This window comes from Tachysurus vachellii, chromosome 16, assembly GCF_030014155.1.
Source record: "Tachysurus vachellii isolate PV-2020 chromosome 16, HZAU_Pvac_v1, whole genome shotgun sequence".
NCBI classification, from domain to species: domain Eukaryota; kingdom Metazoa; phylum Chordata; class Actinopteri; order Siluriformes; family Bagridae; genus Tachysurus; species Tachysurus vachellii.
The window spans coordinates 12,913,654-12,938,182 of NC_083475.1; the positions used below are offsets into that span (position 1 = coordinate 12,913,654).

The 24,529-nt window shown below is 37.1% G+C and overlaps 2 protein-coding genes across 3 annotated transcripts in view; one reads left to right on the plus strand and one right to left on the minus strand.

Annotated features, from left to right (window-relative positions):
* Nucleotides 1–1,274: 1,274 nt before the first annotated feature.
* Nucleotides 1,275–4,772, plus strand: LOC132858763 (trichohyalin). Its single transcript, XM_060889222.1, has 5 exons — nucleotides 1,275–1,316; nucleotides 2,224–2,355; nucleotides 2,466–2,534; nucleotides 3,917–4,009; nucleotides 4,683–4,772. The coding sequence occupies exons 1-5, from the start codon at nucleotides 1,275–1,277 to the stop codon at nucleotides 4,770–4,772; spliced, it is 426 nt and encodes a 141-aa protein (XP_060745205.1).
* Nucleotides 4,773–8,089: 3,317 nt separating this feature from the next.
* The window catches only part of ano2b (anoctamin 2b), a 34,980-nt gene continuing 18,540 nt past the window's right edge, over nucleotides 8,090–24,529 (minus strand). For both annotated transcript variants that reach the window (XM_060889286.1, XM_060889287.1), the window contains 11 exons: nucleotides 24,054–24,128; nucleotides 23,760–23,961; nucleotides 23,244–23,355; nucleotides 22,807–22,864; nucleotides 22,541–22,641; nucleotides 18,413–18,561; nucleotides 14,666–14,818; nucleotides 14,507–14,559; nucleotides 13,878–14,047; nucleotides 10,087–10,192; nucleotides 8,090–9,086 (listed from right to left, as the gene is read on the minus strand). In XM_060889286.1, the coding sequence (XP_060745269.1) occupies nucleotides 8,718–9,086; nucleotides 10,087–10,192; nucleotides 13,878–14,047; nucleotides 14,507–14,559; nucleotides 14,666–14,818; nucleotides 18,413–18,561; nucleotides 22,541–22,641; nucleotides 22,807–22,864; nucleotides 23,244–23,355; nucleotides 23,760–23,961; nucleotides 24,054–24,128 (1,548 nt within the window). In that variant the 3' untranslated portion in view covers nucleotides 8,090–8,717. The remainder of the gene's footprint in view (nucleotides 9,087–10,086; nucleotides 10,193–13,877; nucleotides 14,048–14,506; nucleotides 14,560–14,665; nucleotides 14,819–18,412; nucleotides 18,562–22,540; nucleotides 22,642–22,806; nucleotides 22,865–23,243; nucleotides 23,356–23,759; nucleotides 23,962–24,053; nucleotides 24,129–24,529) is intronic.

Sequence of the window (24,529 nt, forward strand, 5' to 3'; positions counted from 1 at the left end):
GTTGGGATAATAGATTTTAGCTAAACATGCTCTGCAGGATATTCCTGAAACCAGAAAGAAATATAGGAATTACAGAAAGAAATACAGCAAACCGTGCAGCAAAGCTTGCAGGGAGAAAACATCTCTGTAACACAAATAAGGGTTGTAATAACCTTGCAGTTTATTTGTAACAGTTCTTAAATCAATAGTTTGGCCAAAATTAAACTTACAGTTATCACTGCCCAAAAATCTCTAAGGGAATTGGATTGAGATAAATTGTCATCAAACATGTTGTCATTACAGATTTCCATCAGAGTGAAATAAGAAATAAATACGTTAATAGGATATAAGTTATTAGGAACTTTTAGAAACAACAGATTCCAATAAACGTCCTTTATGGACCACCAGAAACATTTAAAACATTAAAATTTCTTTGCTTTTGAGGCAATTTAAACCTCAGACATACAGGGTTTATTTAAGAATATTTAAGTACATGTATAAAGATGTTCCTTTAGAAGATTTTTTGGGTCTTACAGAAGTAAGTAAGTACTTCTTAAAGACTTACCAAATATTATTCAATATATATTATTTAAATGGTTTATGACATAGTCACAGGTATTTAGATAGAGAGTGTGGATTTGTATCAGTGCAAAACAACACATTCTGTACATAGAGTACAGAAAACTGTGACAGAAACAATTAATTAAGATTGATGAAATGTTGGATTTTATTAGCATACTAGTGGCAGTTCTAGCATGCCTGTGCTGAAATAGCTGTAATGTCTGCTCAGTTTCGTCAGGGTACATATTACTGATTGAAATAGGTTAACCTCCACATAAGTTCAGCAGGATACCTAGAGGAGATCTCACAAGCACTCATAATCAGGATACCTCTTTCTAAGGTGAGTGAGCTGATAGACTGATATGCAATGCTATCAAGACTTTATACTTTGTGTATATTTTATATACAGTAGTTGGTTATATTTTGTGTTGAGTCTTATGCCTCTTTATAATTCCTAAAAAAATAGCTTATCTATTTTCTTTCTTTACTTACCTTATCTAGCATGTCACTGTGTATGCAGGATGGAATTGAACTGTAATTTAAAGGAATTGAAAATTACACTGGAATGGATTACTCGTGTATTCAATTCTAAAGCATGTTTGCTGAGTGTTTTACATGCTTAATGTAACCAGAACTTAAATTTAAGCTGAGACTTTAAACTGAGACAGAATAATTAAAATATGTAAAGGAAGTTTTCTTTACAAGTTTTACTTTTACTCCACATTTTCTGAAGAATGGCTCACACGAAGAGGTTTGCAGCAATTCCTATGTCTAAGGTAAGTGGCATAATTTTCAGACTCTTAATTACGCACACGGCGATACTGTCAGACTACATTGCTGTGACCAAATTCTGGAAAACAAACAAAAATGGAAAAACATTAATTGAAATAGAATTTTTGCCAAATTTGCCATCTCTTTTTTAAGGTAACATAAATATATTTTACCTAAATGTATTTGATTGATGTTGTTTGTATTGAGGACACTTTCTAAACACTGTACATACAGTACACCCTCATCAACATACAGTACAGAAGAATGCTTACACACTCTGCTCAGATCTCTGCACACAGAGTTTCCTCAATACAGACATTAATAAAACGAAACTAAGTAAACAGAATAGAACTTACTAAAGTAATAAGTCATTATTTCAGCTTTGATGTTAGTGGGAGGTTGGAAGAGTGAAGAGGTGAATCTGCTGCATGTGTTAAAATGCCATTAGTGAATTTTACCTCAGATGAGACTGTTGTAGATGATGCCAATACTTGCAGTGATATCATATAGTGCTGTGAATTTTCTATTGTGCACTTATACTTCTTTAAAATGTGGTAGCAATATTTTTCCATTTGCAGATTAGATTGTAAATGTAGAAGTGTGTGTGTGAAGTGTTTCAGTAGAACTGAAATGGAATCATCAGAATTTAGAATACAAAAACTTTCATTCTAGTCCAGGAAAAGCCTATTGTTTCCAAAACTACATAAAATAGAAACTATCAAAATGTCATCATGTAGAGGTATATCCTAAGCCACCAAACATAAGCTTTATAATAATTCTGGTAGTTTAACCTGTAAATATACAGCTCTGAAAGAATTAAACCTGCTTATAGTCCTTTATTTTATTTTTTTTATAGATTTTGATTGTTATGAGCTAATAATATGAAGCTATGACAGGCTGTTCTTTTCACAGTGTATGAGAGACATATGCAGAGAAGAGGACTATGCTTTCCTAAACAACCAGGAACAAGACAAGACTCCAGACAAGACTCCAAAGGAGAGCATGTTTTGTGAGAGCGGGTGGCAGCAGAAACAAGAGGAAAGGGTAAATATTCCTCTACATTCAGTCCCAAAAACATTTTCACTAACTTTTTGACCATGACTCTGATTTTTATTAATATGGCCTGCTAAATGTGTGTGTGGTGGGTCCTGAAGATCAGCCAGAGGTTAGACCGAGAGCAGAAGGAGCAGGAAAGGAATCGTGGGCTGGAGAAGCAGAGGAGGGTATGATGCTCTGGGCGCCAGCGTGGCCATCAAAGCTATATTTGTCTGCTGAGATACCTCTATTTATATCCACGTCTGATAACTTACACTGTTGTCTTGCCAAGCGAAACAAGCCTTCCTCAGCAGACTAACTTGCAAACCTAATTGCGCTTGATTACTTTATTGGTGTAATACAGTTGCATATGCAAAGACCTCAACTTAGCAAAACAAATCATTTTGAGGAGAATTAGAGAAAAGTGCTACAATATAACCACACAACCCTTCCCATACACAGCAGATGGTGTGAGGGTATGGTGAGTTAGTTGGCAGAAACTCAAGGCTGAGTTGTATAATAAGCAAGACGCTTGAGAGTAGACTCAGAAGAGATGGTATGTGTATCTGTGTATAAGGAAAGACGCTTTCCAGCTGCACGCTGTTGTCTGCCAGCACAGTGACGGTCTAATGGGATTGTGTGAGGTCACCAAAGGACAGCTTGTTGTTGTTGTTTCCTTTTGGTCAGCACTTATGTGAAACCTGTGCTATACCCTTCTACTCTTGTTTTCATTTGTAGGTGTGAGACACTATTTCCAATCACATGACATAACTTAGCACTTCTTCTATTATTCACATTTCAAGTTAAGCAGGTTTGATTTGCGCCTAAAATTACAAATGGATGTCAGAAACCAGTTGCACATTCTAATGTGTACTCTACTCCATCCTAATACGATCCATCACTGCCATTGCCCATCCAAATAAATACATTTTACAGACCCCCATTCCTTCCCTCAAACAAAATCCCCTCATATCCCCATACTCCCCCCCTTCTCCCCAGAGACCTGGGTGTGAATCTACTGAGAAGAATGAGATGCTGAAATTTGCTTTAAAAACTCAGAATCAACAGAGGCGCCATGTCTTGATGTATTCCATATGCTAAAAAGTGTACTGGTTCTATATGCATAGCTCTGTTCCTCCAGGAGCTATACACTTACCACAGCGGAAATAGGATAGTCCACATAAGAGATATTTTAAGCATGGAACAATAGAGGTTACACACCCAGCCCATCACTCTGAATCACCTAAATCACGCTAACACGAACAGTAAGGCCTGTCTCTGAGCCACACAGGAAGTGATTTTTCAGAATTAGGTACTCTTTAGCATTCAGGGGTAGCCCAAAGGCTTGGGAGCAGCTATCACTCATACAAAGATGCCAAAGCTTACTAATGCATAAACCATCTTGTTTGTCAAGGCAACAAGTGAAACTGATGTAAGTCTCATATTTGCAACATGCTTATACAAAGCTTGGTGAGATCATTTTATGAACTGGGTATTTCTCATGTGCTTGCCATATTATCTTGGAGTGTGGGACTGTAATGTGTGACAGGGTTGTGTATGTCCTCTGAAGGAGAAGGAGGAGCAATGGAAAAGTCATGTGGCAGGCCTAGCATCTGAGCGTGAGTCTCTCCAAGGCAGATTGCACAGGCTGCGTGAATTCAGGGTGAGGTATCCCCTTGATCACACACACTCACACACACAATAAATTGATTAACCACACAGATGTGGGAGTCAGGGAAAGGCTGACCCAACTATACCAGATGTTACATACAACATGTGCCAAGCCACTGATTTAGACAAACACTAACCACAAAAAAGTAGCATTGCTCATGTGGTCACAAATAAATTCTTATGCTGACTTAAACAACATCTAAAAGTAAACAGTGCCCTCAATCAAAACAGAAATTACACATGGCAGTTTTATGGCCTATGAAAAAACAACTTAAGCATGCATCAAATACCATTAAATTACAAATAATAAGTAAAAAATATAAATAAATGATTTTTTTTAAAGAATAAAAAGAAAGTCTTACTGTGCTTTTATATATATATATATATATATATATATATATATATATATATATATATATATATATATATATATATATGAGTGAAAGATTATTTGCACTGGAGCTAAACCAATGTACAGATATTACTATCCAGAACAATTAAGACAGCATGCTAAAACACAAAAGTAACTAAATTGTTTCAGAAATTAGAATAGACCAAGCATTTTAAAATGCTGAACAACACCACAATTGGTAATTGACTGCTGGGTGCTTTTTATAGCACTATTCACTTTATTCACTAGTTAACATGTAACGTCCCCTTTACAGGACTTTCAGAAGAGAGTGTTGATGCAGGAGTTGGGCTTGGAACCTGGTACACCCAGTGAAAAACTCACCCATATTCTTATGAGACTGTAACAAAGGTTATTATATGTTAATTAACCTATAAGCCTCAGAAAAAAAACTAACAAAAAAACAACTAATATTATGATATGAATGTAAAGAACACTGGAAGACTAGTTTTGAGTGGCATGTTAAATACTGAGGTTGTATATTGTGCTATCATGACATTTTTGCATTGTAGCTAAAAGAAAATTTAAAATGTGTAAATGCTTTTGTTAAAACTAATAATAGTATAGACCAGGGCTGCTTGCATTGTGAGAGTAGTTGTGTGACAATAAATTGCTAAGATAATCGAGAGCTGAATTCTCACGTGACATCTAGTAGAGTATCAGCTGATCATATTTCCCCATGATGCCGTGGGCTTAAGTGTGAAGTTGATCGTGCAAAAATGTTTATTTAAATTTGTGTCTACTAAAGGAACCTTAGACTGATATGCATGTCTAGTGTGAAAGAAAGAAAAAAGAAAGAAAGAAAGACAGAAAGAGGGCCCCAACACTGCAGGTCTAGCATTAAATAAAGGAGATTCTCGGGAGTCATGTTGCAGCATGTCTGGCCCCTGAGGGCAGGAAAATACCATACTCAAGTGTCTCTCTCTTTCTTTCTTTTTCTGTGATACATGCAAGAGAGCACCTAAATTCATATTAAACAATGTTGCCGATATTCTATTCTATTCCATATTCTACTCTATTCTATTTTATCAACTATATAAAAATAGTCTAATGCCTTGTAAAATGCTAGAATAATATAAAATCATGTATGAAATAATTTTGAATCAGCGTGTAGCTAACAGCCTACTGTTGCTGTGTTGCTGGAAAAAGGATTATAACATAATTGGCAAGCTGTACTTGTCTACCTGCATAGGTTACTTTATCACGCAAACCACCTCACATGATCCATCTGCTCTTCTTCTTTTTTAATATTGCACAAGCACTCCATATCATCCATCCAGTGTATGAAAAATGCTTCCTGATAGATGGATAGCTAGCAAAGGATGAAAGTAATGTACAAATCAGACTTGTGGACATAACTAGAGAACGTGCTATGGGCAGGGCTTACCTATGAATATGTGCCCACACATACAAAATGGAGGAGTTGGGAAATGTACACACACAAAATGGAAGAATTCTAAGATGTCTGCAACACTTGAAACCATGTGAAACTTAAGAATGAACCATCTTCAGTTAAAGAGGAGTTGCCCTAGAGGAAATTCTGGGAAAGGGATACAATTGTTGCCCCTTTGTGCCGGCGCTGTGAAAGTCCACATGTATACCTTACGCTGTAGGCTTGTAAAATGCCTCTAGCTCTGAGGTATAAAAACTTATACATTCACATTCAGGAAGAGAGCAGTAATAAAATGTGTATCATAAAAAACAAACACACATACACACAAGCACACAATTGCATGTTCATATACAGAATGTTTTCATAGATATATTCAGTGGTAGGGCAAGTGGTGTGGGTTGCTCTTCAGAAGGTTGGGATTCAAGCCCCAGCATTACCAAGCTGCCACTGTTGGGCCCCTCACAATGGCCCTTAATTTTTTTGGCTCTAGGGGTGCTGTATCATAAGTGACCCCAACCTCCAAAGCTGGTATATGTAAAGAAATAATTTCACAGTGTTGTAATGTATATGTGGCAAAAATAAAAGCTACAGTGACAAAATAATGCTCTTTGATTTTCCTGACTTTCGCTTCACCTTGTCAAGCCCTGTTTAAGAAATGCTAGAGGCAGAGCACTGTCACTAATCTCCTCCCAACAGCTACAACTTTACATTTTTGCCAATGTAAATTTTTTTAGAAAAACACTTTACATCATATCTTTGGAAGAATTCATTTTTATGGTTATACAAGAAGCTAGACTGGCCAAGGTCATCTAAAGGCTTCATTTATTTATTAATGAAACATTAATCTATCATGTTTCTGCTTAGCTGCACAGTACATCTACACCCAGACAACACCCGTCTTGACGTCTAAGTCATTTGCCAGCCAAATGATACATTGACTGGAGCTTTATTAAATTATTCACTCACCAGACTGCCGTTATCAGAGAGAAAAGATTATAATTATAGGGTGAAGCCGGTCCTTTCACCAAATCACATTCTCATATAATCACGAGTTTGCAGAAAGATTAAATGCGTCATCAACAAAATATACTTGAGACGAGTCCAGGGCTTTTAGCAGGAAGGTATGGTACGTAAATGCCACAGGTATGATATGAGCCTATTATATGTTGTATGTTCCATACAATAATTACTTTCGTGCAAACATACTGCTACTATAAGCTTAGATAGCACAGATAACTAGTATAAAAGTGTACAAAATTAATACATGTTGGATTTAATTGGATTGTTTCTTCAACCACTATACTGGTGTATTGAAATTTGAATCTACTGTATAACAGTCATAGAATAGAACTCAAATACATAGGTCTTTGTGTGAAGTGATTTAAAAATTAATTTAGCTTAAATTTTAAATGAATTTATGAATGCAGAAAATGATGTCTTGCCCTACTATGGGCACCTGGCGTTATAATTCTGCACTCAGTAATACAATCACACAGGCACTGTGCATTGCCATAAAGGAACAGAACATAGTGCACTGCCAACCTAGAATGAGTCATTTGAGGAAAAGTGCATGTGACAGCCAGATGTTGCGTTTCCTTTCCCAGCCTCCTACTATGTGCTAATCTGCCCCTTGCCCAATGATGGTCAACCTTGAGGAAGAATTATAGGTTTAACCAAAAAGCAGAAAACTTTATGATAGTCATAAACACAGAGGAAGTGCTACACTGCATGCTTTGAATATTGTATCAAAAGGAAATTTCATATGCTGTGTAATATCTTAGAAGAGCTTCGATAAATAATTAAACTTTAATATAGAATGGCCTTTCAATGGTTGACACTATCTTGGCTCATGAATCTGACTTCTCAGTGCATAATCACTATTGACTGGTCTTTTCCAAGTGAGACAAACCGAAGTTGATTTAAAAAAAAAAAGCAAAAGAAAACAATACTCATAAATAATAAGTTGTAAAAGTGAAATGGCTTATTAGTTGACCCTAAGCACAAAAAACCTTACCTGCTAACACGTACCTCAGAGAATGCCTTATCATTTAGCTTAATTATGAAAAAATTAAACAATTTTATTTGTGAAGCCGTCCATCTTAAAAGAAAGAGTTCTGTAACAAGTTTGACACCCACCAAGTTTTATGTATTGTTTTTTGTACAATACAATATGTGCAATAATGTAGTTCATGTTCCTTATCCCTTATTAACAAACAAGTTTCAAGGTGTCTAATAAACAAAGAAATGCAACATTATTCAGATAAACAAATAAAGCCTACAGTGATGGTATTACCTGAGAAAATGAAAGGGAATAATTATTTGCTGTGATACGCTACATTTGATAAAATTTGCAAAGCAGCTTGGGTTTGTGCAGTTTCACAAATTGTTCAGTAAGCATGGACCAGATGTGAATGTTAGCTTTTGACTCCTGTCAAAAATATCTTCCTCTTAGCTTAAGAACAGATGGGGGAAAATGTGCAAGAGGCCCCATGGATGAGATTCTTGGTCTTCCATTCCAGTGTCCATGCTCTCAACTAGTTGTGCTGTGCATGGGATGAGGTCCTACAGTATGGCTAGCGGGCCTATGAAGCCTTGGAATAGAGGCCAGGATGAGATCGCCTCTGCGGACTGTTTGGATACATCACAGCTTTAAAAGCAATCAAAACACGCCGCCTGTGGACATATGCTCAGACATACAGTACAGAGATAGATATATAATGACCTCTCTTGCATTAGATCCAGTAAGAACCGCTGTATAGAGGGTTCTAAATCACCTCAAGAACTCAGTGGAAAGCTTAGCCGTACCCTCTGTCAACTGCTAGTCCTCCATCCTGAGTATGGGCACGCTGAAGATCTCATGGCCGGCTAACCCCTTTTGCCGACTCTTGCTTTCCCTGTTCACACTGCTGTCTGTGAGCCCCCATCATTTTGGGGTGACATGGAGGCCTGGCGGGTAAATTGGCTAAAGCTGGCAGCGCGTGCACGAGTACGTGGGCGGGAAGCAATGGTGGAATCCTCAGCCTGGGTGAGGTTGGGCAAGGGAGCCTGGGGCTCACAGACTGTCTGCACCTGCTTCCTTGTCTCCTGCAGCAGCAATGAGCCTGATTCTTTTGAGAAAAGGCTATGGATGAGCTGAAGCTTCTCCTTCTCCTCCTTCATGAAGACATCTACAAGCAAGGTCTTTTCCCTCTTAATCTGCTCGCTGATGTTCTTGGGCACATCCGGGATCACCCAGGCCACGAGCAGACCTAAGAACATTACCAGGTTCTGGAAAACACAAGTGTACAAATCAAGACACAATGTAATGAGCAAGAAAGAAGGGTGAAGGTGGTCAAAATGAGGTGGGGCAGGACACAATAGGTACACTGCTTAAGGATGCAGACAAAGTATCTCTTAAGAGTATCACTATATGTGCTTCTTTAACCCGACAAGACATCATGGCATTATATTACAATTCCTTCCCGTTGCCAATGTTATCCATTACAGTCAGTGATTACTAACATGGTTGAAAGGTTACATTGAAAAAATGTATTCTGTTACTGCTTCCTAATGACCTAATTAAAATTGTACTACGAAGTAATCTAATCTGACTTCTGTCTTTTTCTTATATCAATCCATTAAACATGGATTATTTTCCCATGGAAAACCTACAGTCAGAAATTAACATTATATCTTTTTTCCCCAATAATATGCCAATGCTGACACAAAAAAATGAAATATTCTTAAATACGTTGTATTTTGTTACTGCTAAGTGCTGCGAAAGATAAAAGGTAGTAAGTGCTGGCATTTCAAAATCAAAACACTCAATTATGTAAAATCTAAAGTTTATTCTAGTGTTTTTTGGACTGATACATTAAAAAAAAAAAAAAAAAAAAATTTCTGTCTTTCTCATATAGGACACATGGAGTTTTAGCACAACACCTGCTACATTTATTCATTATTTATTTTTTTTAGGAGAACTAGGTGGCATGTTCTCACCTGCAACTAAATTAGAGAATCATTTTATAGCATTGAAATATAGCAGTGAAATTTTGATAGTAAAACATGATATTTTTTATGTGTGGGGAAACATGACAGCATAATATGTAATAGTTTATTCATTGCTTTTGTGATGTGGTAATGTTAATCACAGCAGCATAAAACAGCACATAGTGCAATGCCTGTGGATTGATAAAAAATATATACATCATAAAGATATACAATATAGAACCAGAGAATACTCATCACTACAGCTGGTTCACAAGGATTGGGGAGAAAAGTTGTCTACCTGGAATAGTATTACGAATCCCAGTCGAGCTGCTAGGATTGACCAATACTGTTTGGAGAATTGGTAGGGCTGTGAAGACCAGGGGGGTTCCCTGTAATCCTTATACCTAACAAAATAACAACAAAATCACAGTTAAACATGTGTGTCTTCCTCCAAGAGATGTTCTGCTATGTAGCCATAAAACATGAGTACATGTGCTACGTGTGCTCTTTTTAGCATACTACATTTTATGAGAGAATAAAGCTTAATGAATGAATCTATGACTTAAATTAGACTTTAAACAGCCAATGAGGCAAGAAAACAGTGGCTGTGCAAACTCTCATCACCATTTCAGTTTCTACAGTTGCTGCACAGTTTGTTTTTCTCCAAGGGTTTTCAGATCCAAGTGTAGAGGGCAGAAAAACATTTCAAGAGCTTTCTGTTTTTCTCTACCCATAATAAAGTAGATATAGACCAAAGTGTTTGTTTTATCGGCTAAAGTTATCAGATTCCACTCGAGTCAGAATGTTATTATAAGATCCTAGAGTACTGATATTTCAGCAAAGTGAAAGAATTCCTTATAAAGTATTATTAGGTTTTCTGTTTGCATAGCATTATATTAAACTGACTATAATCTACTGGTTCCCTAACATTTTTTTGTTGGTTGAGTTATGAAAGCTGTGACATTCAGTGAAGTTCCTGTGTTTATTTATTCATTCATTCATTCATTTTCTACCGCTTATCCGAACTACCTCGGGCAACTACCTCATTGGGCATCAAGGCAGAATACACCCTGGACGGAGTGCCAACCCATCGCAGGGCACACACACACTCATTCACTCACGCAATCACACACTAGGGACAATTTTTCCAGAGATGCCAATCAACCTACCATGCATGTCTTTGGACCGGGGGAAACCGGAGTACCCGGAGGAAACCCCAGAGGCACGGGGAGAACATGCAAACTCCACACACACAAGGTGGAGGCGGGAATCGAACCCCGACCCTGGAGGTGTGAGGCGAACGTGCTAACCACTAAGCCACCGTGCCCCCCCGTGTTTATTTAATGGACATATATCTACTTTAAACATGTAAAAGTAGATTTTTCTTAACTACTGATACTAAAGTAGCTACACCAGGAAAATACATATACAGCGCATAATTAAATGCTACACATCCCTGAAAAATTGTAGGTTTTTGTGATGTAAAAAAATGAAACCAAGTGAAATCAGGTCTTTGTCCTTTTTCTCTGTTGATTTTTTACTTTATTCTTAGTTGCAAAGTAACATTAAATGTGGAAAAAGGGAAACGTGACAATAAACTGGTTGCACGAGTGTGCACACCCTTTGTAATGGGGCATGTGCTCAGAATGAACAAATCATATTCAAACCCACGCTTAAAAGTAATTATCATACAGATGTCATCAGTAAAGTCATTTTGATTAACCCCAAATAAAGACTGATTCTATTGGTTTTCTTGACATCTTTATTGTTGAAGGAACTTCACTGTTTAAAGGTATCATCAGAAGAGGGGTAGAAACTAATTTCCAAATACATTGGATATTCCATAGAATGACATGAAGGTATTTATCAACAGTCGGAGAAAATAGAGCATGTTAGTGACATCAACAAGAACAGTACAAAAGGACAAGGCAGAAATTTATCAGAGAGACTGCCAAGAGACTGCCAAGGTGCTGCAGGAATATCTGACAAGAACTGATTGCTCTCTGCATGTGACAACTGTCTCTTGCATTCTTTACATGTCTGAGCTATGAGGTAAGGTAGCTAGATGAAAGGTAAAACACGTCCAAGCTCAACAAAATCCAACAATACCACGGGGCAAAATGTTTTATGGTCTTAGACCAAGGTAGAGCTTTTTTTGGCCTAATTCTAAATCATGTTTGTTGCAAAAGCAGCTTATAACCCAAAGAACACCATACCCACAGTGAAGCCTGATGTTGGCAGGATCATGCAATTCTCCTCTTTAGCTGAACTGGGGCTCTAGTCAAAATACCTGACACTACTCCCTATTTACTATGCATTGATACATACAGTACATGGAATCATCAAGTAACAACTGCTGGAACAAATTAGTGTTTGGACATTAAAACCTCTTTAGGATCAATTAAATGAGAGGACCACTGTTATGAGTGTAGCATTTACACTGACATAATAGCGGGTGTTGTTCTGGCATGAGTATTAGGTGTAGCAGTTTGCTAGGATTCTAAACTCTTCGATATAACTGACGAGCTGACAACAATCTGACAACCAAAAATGTGCACACAGCCAGTGATTGTATACCTGCAAAGAACAGCTTTAGGTTATATGTGCCAAGTGGATGGCTAAAAAGGCTAAGTGGAATTTACACTATAAATGTGGTGATAGAAAAAGCCTTCTATTTAATTGTGAATGTGACAATTTAATTTCCTAACTGGGAATTGAATTTTTTTATTATTACATTGTAATTTTAGCCCTGTGTGAACAGTGCTTAAGGAAATCCTTTCTTGCTAGACCAGTTACAGAGACAGAAAGAGAGGTGACTTCACCAAATGTACAATTATATTGCTACTCAAAGTATTAACTGAAACAAGACACGAGTGGCACTATTATATTAGTTTCGTACAATTCTCGTGTTATAAAAGACTGACTTGAATTATGCAGCATCTTAAAGATACTTTGGTTTATTCCATCGTTATAAGAGGTCTGAAAAGACCTGCTGGCCTGAAGATGCATGTGGTCAGTGTTTAGATATGCAGTTAAAGATTTAAAGCCCTAGAAATGTCTGAACAGCATTTACGCCATTAAGACAAAGATGCACCATGCTAAAAGCAGACTAAAAGTCATCTTTTCCCTCCCATCTGTATTTTACCAATCCATGTCTGAATGAAGCAAAGAGCTAGAGAAGGCTGATTCACTGAGCTGACTAAAGTGGCACCAAGGTGGTGGAATGAACTTCCCCTAGAGGTCCGGACAGCTGAGTCACTGGCTATTTTCAAGCGGCGGTTGAAGACCTACTTATTCAGGAAACACTTCAACTAGCACTTCTTTCCTTATCTTTTGCATTTAAAAAAAACAAAAAAACAAAAAAAACAAACAAACAAAAAGAAAAAAACACCTTTGACACTTTTTCATTGTAACTTTGAACAAATGTTTTAAACTCATGGTATCTTAAGTATGTAACTTAGTGAGCCAGCATTAATGTATTCAGTGTTAGAGATTTAAGCACTTATGTACGTCGCTCTGGATAAGGGCGTCTGCCAAATGCTGTAAATGTAAATGTACAAGATAAAGTGCTCTTAGTCTTTGATGGGACATAATGTGTAGTGTAGGGCTGCAGGTAAAATTTGGTTAAATTAAGACAAACTATGACATGGTCTTTAAACCATTCAGATTAATTTGGAATGTATCATGGAAATGGCACTACTCGTCCGAGGGGCTTTATCATTTCTCAATTCTCAGCCTTCAGTTTTCAAGAACTGATGAAGGCCCTCGGATGAGTGGCACAACATATACTAGACTATAAGACCGCTCAACATTGACATGATACTATAACATGCTTTTTGTTTCAGAAATAAAATGTTGATAAAATGCTCATTTACACTGCAAACTATAAATCAAACTCCCAGTAAAATGAATGATTTGATTGTCCAGTTAAATTCACCAAGCTTGCATGCATTCGTTTTGCATACATATTTCTTATTTGGTTACAATTTCTCCATCATACGTCTAGGTAATATTAAGACACCTTAATGAAAGTGTTAAATCATGTGTATGTAATGTGTATTTGTAATGTAAACAGTGGTGTGGGCTCACCGGCAGACTATGAGAGTGGGGCCATTAGGTGCAGTGCCTTTTTGAAAATCACTGACATTGAAGTATGACAGTGTGTGGTCTATGAAGCCATGCATGGTGCCATTCGCACTGTACATGTACTGATAAACCAGTCGTGGGATGAAGTCTGATGTAAAGGCGATGACAAAAGCCTGTAAAGGGAACATGTACGAGGCATTTTAAGGCATTAGTGTGTCACTAGAAAAAAAAAAAGCACAGAACTGTGTCAAGTCCTCAGAGAAGACGTGAAAAGTCCTCATAGAAGTCCTCAAACTAGCCAATTTCCCTACAACAGTGTACAATAATTTACACAAGAAAATGTATGCTTTTTAAAAGGCTAAATTAGGTAAAAGGTATGTCCTAAGTGGACCACTCACTCAATACATGAACCGTAGGAACAATACAGACTGTGTTGTATACAGACTGTACCAGAATGGAATTACCAGAATGGAAGGGTAAAATCTCCTTCAACTCCATCATGTACAAAAATGTTTTATTTGAAGTCTTTTGTCTAGTTACCTCATTTACAATCATAGACCATTATTGGGAAAAACCACATGAAGTAAGAAACCTGCACAGGCAGACTGTAACTGAGAAATGGACCCACTTACATTGATGAGAACTGAAAACTTGCCCAAGCCGTTCAGTATATTGTACCAGATTCCTAAAACAAGAATTAATTTTTGTTAGATTACAAGAGCTGTCACAAATGTGCATAATCCTCAGTACATATGATATATGTATATGTATATATAGGTGTAGTCTAGTACCGATATCTTGTGCTCTCACAGCATCTGGTCTACGTAGCTCAGTGACAAACTTCTTTGCATCCAGTCGGATCTCAATGATGTTGTTCAACAGAGCAAAAAGAGGAGCCAGTGGAAAAGATGCCACAAAGAGGGAGACAAAACCAAACTGGATGACTGTGGACAGAGAAGAATAAACAACAAAAAAACAAATGGTCTTGAGTTCATTATTATCATGCATGTACCTGAATGTTGTGCACTCAGTGCCATGTTGAAGACTAATAAACATGGCCTAACCTTTCATTTACCTTTCATGGCCTAACTTTCTAAGGTCTGAAGGCCTTAGACATGAAAATTATGAAAAACCATGACCTCTGTTGTATATTACTGAAGCGCTGATTTTTATCTTAAAAAATTATTTTGTCCTAAATATCTTCAAGATCTTCGGGAAAAAACCTCAGGGAAATTTGCTTCAGTGGCTTCACTAAAGTGGTTCTGACAAACAGACAGCTTTACAAATTTCTCTCTTGTTCCAGTTGTACTACCTCATGATCAGACATGTGTGCATATTGCGTAGTGCTTTTTAAAAACAGTAAAAATGCAGGGTGTGTTAATAAGTAAACAACTGGAAGTAGGCTGGTAGTCAGAGGTGAGTCTGTCAGCAATCTGCTGTTAAAGCAGGAATTATCAATGCTAATGACAGTATTAACACAAATTACTGTGCCTTGTCTTGTTTAAAAGCTCAAAAACATCTGAAGAATGTAACCTTACTATAAGAATTTCTGACCTTACACTAAGTCACTTATGGTCTTGTGATGGTTGGTGAAGCCTTATATGGATTTGTGCATGGATGTGCATTGATCTTAATCTACATGAAAAGAGAGACAATCATATAAATTTACAAGCTTAAACTCCTATGTAAATATTGAAACTTGCCTCATGGCAATAGCTTGCATGTGAGTCCATATCATGCTCATAATCTTACCTTAGAATGACACACACTCTTAGTGAGCGGCAAATGTATAGCCTCAGTACAGACTGTGTACTAAGGCGCAAGTGCTTAGTAACTGACTAATAGCTAATTTCTTAATATAATAATATTCAATTTCATAATATTTTAAGAAGTAGGGATTAAAAAATGTCGGATGCATTTCACTAATTGAGATTAATTATTATATTAAGCAAAATCCATTTCAGTTTAAATAACAATACAGATGCTGAACCCTAGAGGACATGCATGCTTGGCTTTTTCAGCAACATACTGATGTACAACATAGTATTTCCAACAAATTTCACTATCATAAAAAAACATTTACCAACAACCTCATATGTTTCAAATGACCTGAAGGTTATACAGGGGTCATACAGCAACTCCACATATGTAACTAGCGTTCTACATCACCCCATTTCAGAGTGCATAAGACCAGTTAAAAAGCTTCCAACACTGTCATGAGGAAGCCTGTTTACTGTTGAACTGTAAACAGTGCTCAGGAGAAAAAGGAAGGAGCTTTACAGATGACCACAGCTCCTACACCTCTTCAAGGAATGAGGCTAATTGTGTTATATCTTGGAATTCAGGAGACCCATGGTGAAATCTGTACAGATAGTACTGAGGTTAACACATGTTTTACATAACCCTTATAATGTTGAGATGTTCCAGGTCATAGACATCCACTCTGTTGGGCAAATCTCTGTTTAGACAGATGGTTTTTCAAAAGGTTGTTTATCTTCCATAGCAGATAAACAACTCATTTATGTATGACATGTCTGCATTTCCATACAAAAGAAAGCATGCACTGGGAACAGCAATGACCAAAAGCTCAGAAGCCACATGTGTCATAAGTCAGGGAGAAAATCTAGATTTAGCCACCATGAAAATCCATAGTTGTCTGCAGACTGACAAATACTAGACAGGTTAATTGCTAGGTCAATGAACATGCACACACTTGCAGTATCCTGAAACCAGATGCCTTTAGACGTGCACTGGTGACTGCTGATAGAACTGGAGCTTGTGTGCATCCCTGTAACACTGTCAACATGATCTGATTGACTTCATTTTTATTAATAGTAATTAATAAAAACAAAGATGTCATTTAAAAAACAGCAACCCTGACCCTTACAAAGCAATTACTGAAGACAAATAAATGAATGTGTTAAACAGCATAGCATCCAGTGCAATGCACTGTTAATCAGCATGACCTTTTCTTTGGAATGTAAGCTTTACTGTGTATGTGACTAACTCTTACAGTACCTACAGGAGTTAAAACCACCCATTCACATGAACACATGTACTACTGTATATACTAAAATGTGTAATGTAACTATAGCAATTACACATTCATATCACCCGGCACTGATTAAGTCTTGCTTTGCTACAGGGACCCCACACTTGCTCCCCAACAACATCAAAATGTACTTTATTCACTAGAAAACATCTGCCCAACACATCACGGTTTAACCCACTCTCCATGAGCAGGATCTGGTATGTTAGAGGGGACACACTTGAAAATGTAAAGAATAGAATGTCTCTAGCACTAGAGTCAGGAAGCCTGGGTTCAAACTATTCATCAAAGCAATGTATGGCAAACATCTCTAATAGAAAAAAACATTTTTAAATATCCTCTGTAATAAACTTTCATCAAATTCTCCTCTGCAGATCAACTATTAAGCTATTTAGCAAAATAATGATGATAGTATAAAATATGGCTATTGATGAACACACACATGTTCATGACCAATGGCATTAGTAATGATTCAGTCATGTATTTATACACAATACACTCACTAATGGAAAACTGTTTGTTAACCTGACCAAAAGAAAAATGCAGGAATTGCATGCACTAACCAAGCCTGCAAACAAACTCCAAACTCCAACAAACTCTATGGAGAGGACCATCAGTAAATGTCAACCCAGGACATGAAAGGGCAAAGGTGGATAAAGTACCTGAAAGCAACACTTGAAAGTCATTTACCAGAAAATGACTTTGTTATAGTCACCATTTAGTATTTAAGTATGAAAAGTATTTTTTTATATTTAATGTTCTTAGTACAAACAAAAGCAAAATAGAAAAGCAAAAAATATATAAAAATATTACTTAAAAAATTCTCTGTTTAATAGAAAGTAAATAGACTGAACTGATGCTGAACATCTTTGACTGCTCAAGTCACACCATTTAGATATTTGCATAATTGCAAGAGTTTTGACCAAAATTTACCTTTGGGTAAGCATAAGAGGTACTTCATCTGGTACAAAGATGTTTCATTCCAACATAAGAAAACATTTCATGCAAATATGGCCACAGGTGTTCATCTTCTGTCGTTGGCCATAGGAGTATCAGGTGCCACCGCTATTTCTGTTTCCATCATGAAATCCACCTCACCATCAAATGGAACTGAGTCACTTGCTAGTATGATATGACAGGGTTTGATTGAAAAATTAAATCAACTGTGTTTGTGCAAACACTTGCTTGCACATGTACAAAGAAGTTTAACCAATGATCTAAACTGCAAACGCCAGATCACTGATTCGTAAAACCTGTTTGCTTGCAGTCGGTGTTCTTCATTTGCAGTAAATAACAAATATGCTTCAGGGAAATGTACTGTATTGGAGTAAACCTATACATTTTATTTAGGAAAAGCAAGTGGAGTTCAAGTACCGTAACAAGGTATTAGTACTTTGTTACATTACACCACTGTCAAAGGTGTTTAATGTGTATTCTTTGTATTTCTTTCTTTTATTCCTAACACTTTGACTGACAGAAGGTCACTCACTCATCTCCATGTATTCAGGCGTGAGGCCTACAAACGGCTCCAGGTCATAGTCCAGGTGCCACTGACGCAGAGTACGACTGGTCTGTTCCACGTGTACTTCAGGAGTGCGTGTCTTTTCCTTCAGGGACCGAAACAGCTTCTTCAGCTTCCTGCATAAATAAACAGGAAAAAAATGACATATATTATATAATATTAACCAATGCATAATCTACAGAAATCTACTTTACAGAAATGTGTATAAATAAATACCATGGGGCTTATTTGGTCCTTTTTAATATGAATGAATGAAAGCTGTGTGCAATATATCTGTTTCTCAGCTGCAATCACGCAGCCAAGCACTCAAGAGACTGATGCAGTAGTGTTGTGTTAGAGCAACTAACATTAAATATGTTACATTTAGAAAAGATATTTACCAACTTTTAGGCTATAAATGGCATTGATGGTTCTGTGACATGGACATGAATGACATGGACATATGTGTTTGCAGAGCTCCTCTTTTTTTACTCATAAACTTTACTCTGTAGTAAAAGTTAAACAACCTAAGCAAATGGGACCAATTTCAACCCAATAATGTTCCAGGAAGCCTGCCTTTTATCTCAGCATGCTGTGTCGTGCCATTTTACTCATTAAAAAAGTTCCCATGCATAGACGGGACAACTTTTTACGTGTTTAAGAAAGTCAAAAATGGGAAGATTGAAAGACCCAAATAATTCCAAATCCACTCTTAATCCAAGAACCACCAGAGGAAGTTTTCCAGATGGTGTTTAAATAAATGAATGAAAAAAAATCAGGCCAGCTGACTTAAAACCAAGAACGTTCTCATGACTTTCAACTGTTTCTTATTTTCCTGTCACACAACTGATAATTCCAGAAGATCATGACCAGCATAGGCAGACAAACTTGTACACAATTACTAAAAGATGTTATCACTTGTAAGAATTTATGTTTAAATAAATTACACAAAAATTTATTTGATACAAATGTACGCCAAATTCCCTTATTTGAAATTTATCGTTTAAGACACGTTAACTTTTTTAAAATAAATTATCTCAAATGTGATGTAAGCCTCCTGGTGGACCAGCCGCAGGATTCTGCACTCTCATTGCCACGGCTCGGGTTCGATTCTCAGGCAGGGAGCAAACCCAGCCATTGAAGAGTTCTCAGTGCCTATATAAAATGGGAAGGTTGCATCAGGGAAGGGTATCTGGTGTAAAAACTGAACCAAATCTATCGTACAGACCATGTTATCCACTGTGGTGACCCTGAACAGGGAGCAGCCAAAAGAACAACATCTCATATCATGAGGGGTTTGCTCCAGGAGCACAACTAACAGAACCTTAGATCCAAAATAAAACCATATTTTGACCATATTTCTGAACAAACTGGCCCGTAAACAGTTACATGATTCGGGAAAGATGTTGTTGTTTCAAAATTCCCTTACCTTACTCAGTCACGTAAGATTCTGGTTGAAAACCAAACTCAAAGAAAGTAGCTGAAGTTAAGGAATTCATTCAGGAAGTTCAGGATTTGAAAAAAAATTAAGTTGGGGAAGCGTGGTAGAGTATGCATAAAATAAAATGAGTAAATAACATTAGAAATAAATTAAATAATACAGTGATCTAGATCACACCCACTTCATATTTAAATCCAAATATATACAAATATTTTGAGCACTAAAGAGATAAAGAAATAATAAATATAAAGATACTGTAAATAACCAGTGCCGATTACAGTCACAATAATAATAACTGTGATCTTCATTTAACTTCACTGAGCTAGGTCTGTCACTTAAGTGGCTCACGATAAGGGTGTCTGCCAAATGCCATAAACGTAAATGTAAATGTAGAAAGCCATCCCTAATATTTGGCAAGTTGTCATGGAGAGAGAATAAGGGTACAGTAAAAAAGAAAAGAGAGAAGGAGTGCGTGTGTCTCCTGCTGCCTCTGAAAGCCAAATATAGACAATGAAATGGGCCATGTGGTCCATATCTCTGCCTATTAATGTCTCCAATAAAATCTGCTAAATGCAGTAGATGCATTATTTATACCCCCAAAATACAGCCCTTTTCCAGAACATTACTTTTTAATGCCCCTGTATCAGAAGTGCCTTCCTCCTGCCATGCTAAAGCTCCCATTTACCAGCTGTCGAGCTGCACGAAAAAAAGCACGCACACCCCACACACACGCAGGCAGCCTCGGATGCATCAACATGCTCTGTAATGAACACTGGTCCTGAATATTACAGTACGCACTCATACAATTTGTATAATATAATTTGGAAAGACAGAGAGTAGAGCAATCTGTAGGGAGATCAGAACTACAATGTAGGTCAGGCCTGGGTGTAGAGGGAATTGTGGGATATTGAGTCCTCCTGTCCCCTCTGGCCTCCATCACAGAGCGTTTGCACCAGGCACTTCAGCCCTGTCCTTCCTCCAGTAACGAAGTTGAGTATTTATAGAGCAGAACAGGAGAATCAGTTAAAAGTCACCCTCATTTTCTTCTACCAGTCTTTCCAAGGACTCCACTCTTGTCATTTCTATTCTTGAACAAACTACTTTAATAAAAGCATGGAAAAATCTAAATAGCACAAATGTGAAAACTAAACTAGAAAGCAGTGAATCAGTGTCTTATGATGGCTCTGATGCATTATACTATAAAATCTACTTTGAGATTAAGTTTTTCTGCAAAACCCTTCACATGGGCAAAGTCTCTTATCTGATGTAAGCTTTGTAGGCAAACACTAAGGAAAGAAAAATGTATTTATATATAGGTTTTCTTAAAGATAATATATTATCAGCCAAAATTTTAATCATCTGTTTTTTCTTTCAATATTCCAAAATTCAACCAAAGTGACTTCCAAATGCTTTCTGCACACCACTTCACTGATGTCCTTCCAGTGTTAAACAGAAGCTTAAAAAACACCTAAGAGAAAAACCGATAGATTCAAAACTGGAATGAATACTGTATAGTTCACAACCTACAGTTGTTTTTATGCTGTGTTTGTACATGTCCATACAGTCTGCGGTAACTGTCTGTCCTCTTTCACAGACAGAGAAACACACAAACAAAAGGCATGCAGCAGTGTCATTGCCAATGAATGATTGATGTATCCACTGTTGTAGGTGCATGAAGTGAGCCTGTTACCATAAACAGCCGTTTTGCAGCCACACGCCAAGACAGATGTAAACTGAGCCATGGGAAAACAAAACCCAAGAGGCACTAGCAATTACTGTAAACCAAACAAAGAACAAGAGTTGTGGACTGTCCTGAAAGCTAGCAGATCACATTAATTAAAATAAGTGAAAAAAATTCGAGAGCAGTACAAACACCTTGAAGCAAACGAAGCATGTATGTTTAAGAAAACAAATACAGACAGGATACAACAGTAGTGTGAACAGTCAGTCACACTATACACATGTATGTTTTCAGAGGGGTTTGTGCACTATTCAAATGAATGAGGGAGAAAAACCGTGGCAAGGATGAAGAGACGTGTACGTGCTCTTTCGAAGGACGATGAGGGAAAATAGGCTTAACAGGGATTTTCAGTAAATGGGCATGCATGACTTCAAGTCCATTTGCTGCTATGGGGAAATTGTGTCCTAGTTTATTATCCTTTCTGTCCAAGTATTCTGAAGCTTTTATAGAAAAAAATAGTAGTATGAAGGATATGAAGGAACATGAAAAAAATAATGAATCAAAAAAATACAAAAACATTAAAACATATATATTGAAGTAATAAAATACTAACCAACAAAACAAATACAATTCTTTTAATAATTGTTTCAATAAAAGCTCAGAATATAGGATAAATGAGGATATCCCACTTTTTCTACCATATTTACATATTACTTGCATGCAAAATGCCTTTATATCCTGAAAAGTGACATTGGAATGTGTGTATGATTAAGGAAGTGAAAGAGAGAGAGAATATAGCTTCAAAGCAAAATTCTGCACTATTCAAGAGATTTCAAATATTTAAAAAAACCTGGAAAGCTTTAATAATATGTCAAATGTGTAAAATTCTTTATCTAAGTAGAAGATATAGTCTGTTTCAGGTTATTGAGGGCAAGGGCACGACCGAGCATGTTTTACAAAGGTAGACGCAGCTGGGAAAATTCTGAGCACTTACGGGACGCCAATTTCAAAGATATTGTTCTGAATGAGCTGTTTTCCCAACATGATGATGCTGAGCTGAATACATAACTCAATAAGACAACCACCAGGGGCACACTGAAAGAGAAAGAGACAGAGAATGAACAGCAGGGCCTTTCTAGCAAACTAATTATGATAACTGATTTACCAGTGACAGTTATAAGAGTGGCAGCAGAGTGACAGGTATAATAATAATAGGTACATAATCTCGCATTCACTAATCATACACATATCTAAATTTACCTCTTCCATCCGATACTGATTGAAAACATAAACGTAATCACCAGGCCTGCCTGCAAACCTGTTGGTAGTGAGAAAAATATACAAACAAACAAAAAACAGTGATTAGATATCTTAAGCCATATTTGGTTTGTAGTTAAGTTGAATTACATTGGGGTTCCTACTTTAATGAGAACAATTCTTATAATATTGGTTTAGATTTAGGTTCAGTTTTTGCAACCAAAGCCTCATTCAAAGGGTCTAAAACTTGTAGCCTTTTCTTGCCTTTTGTAAGATTCTGCCAATTGTCCGACTTCAATTGTCTTAAATTCAAGCTTCTGCATTAGAGCTATCACTCCATACCAGTATTACGTTTTTACTTACGTTTTATAATTATAATCAACAGTAACAACCAAACCACAGCCAAAAGATAGAGCTTTAGGGTAGACATGTCTACTTACCTTCCTTTGAAGAAGGCTACATAAAAAATGGGGGCATAAGCATTCATAAACTTTAGTAGGAAGGCCTTCATAATCAGACGCTCCTCAAAGCCAGTCTCTGTCTTTGGAATCTCTGTAGATACATCAGAAATTATCATTTTTAAAAGCTATTGGGATTAGAATTACATCTCTCAAGTTACATCTCTCACTACATTTTTATCTACGGTGGAGGTCACTGTCTGGACTGCAGTGTTGTTGGCAGAATTAACTCATAATTCCAGCATTCAGAAATGACATAGAAGACAAGACTAGATTTTTAAAAATTGTGAGACGCAGAGAGTAGAGGAGGAGGTACCAATACTTAAGAGGAAAGGGCATTAATTATTTATATGCTCATGACACATTTAAAATCAAAAGGTCTCCTTAATTAATAAAACTTTCTACAACAATTTCTAGTAGTGTGTCTTATGTATTGACAACAAGCATTATTTTTATTGGGGCATGCAACTCAGAGCAAATGTGTACAGCAAATCTCACCCAGCTCAGTGAGCCAGGCAGCCACGGAACCATAGATCTCGTCCAGGATGAGGATCACAACTAGGTTGATGATGACAGCTGTGGCTGTGACGGTCACTCGCACGCTTGCTTTGATTTGGGGGTCAGGATTCATGGCCAATGTGGCAGAGACAGTGATGCGGTACATAATCACCGCAAAGACAGCAGCAAAAGTTACACCAAACTGGAGCAGAAGAGAAGAGAAAAAAAATCATATATGAAGTAAAGTTTATTAATTGAATTTATCAAAGGTGTTTCTCAAGTAGCACTACTCACCATTAGTAGAATGGAGGAAACATTAATGAAATAGCCTGGGAACCTATCCTTCCATGTAAGTCTCTCCTCTCCATGCTGTTTGTATGAGAGAGTGAAAGAGAGAGAAAGAGAGAGAGAGAGAGAGAGAGAGAGAGAGAGAGAGAGAGAGAGAGAGAGAGAGAGAGAGAGAGAGAGAGAGAAGGGAAATTAAATAATTAGTAAATGTCTATATTTCTCTGTGTTGTGGGTTTACTTTCCTTCTATTCATGTTTTATCCAAATTCATGTAATACTTACATTATCTGTCAATAATGTGCTGCAGTGTTACAAGATTATAACTCAGAGGCCTTACAACCTCAAGCTCTTACTACAGAAATCATATCCCAGTCATCTCCAAAGGATCATGTTGTCTGATTCACCAAGATAAATACTTTGAGGCACTCAAAACTGCTACTGGATTTCCCTACAGGTTTGACAGCTAAATCATAGCAATCAGGC

Excerpts from the sequence above, each read along its gene's own strand:
- LOC132858763 (XM_060889222.1), top strand. The coding sequence starts at position 1,275 with ATGGCTCACACGAAGAGGTTTGCAGCAATTCCTATGTCTAAG. Across the intron at positions 1,317-2,223 it reads CAGCAATTCCTATGTCTAAG|TGTATGAGAGACATATGCAG; the intron begins GTAAGTGGCATA and ends TTCTTTTCACAG. Across the intron at positions 2,535-3,916 it reads GGCTGGAGAAGCAGAGGAGG|GAGAAGGAGGAGCAATGGAA; the intron begins GTATGATGCTCT and ends TGTCCTCTGAAG.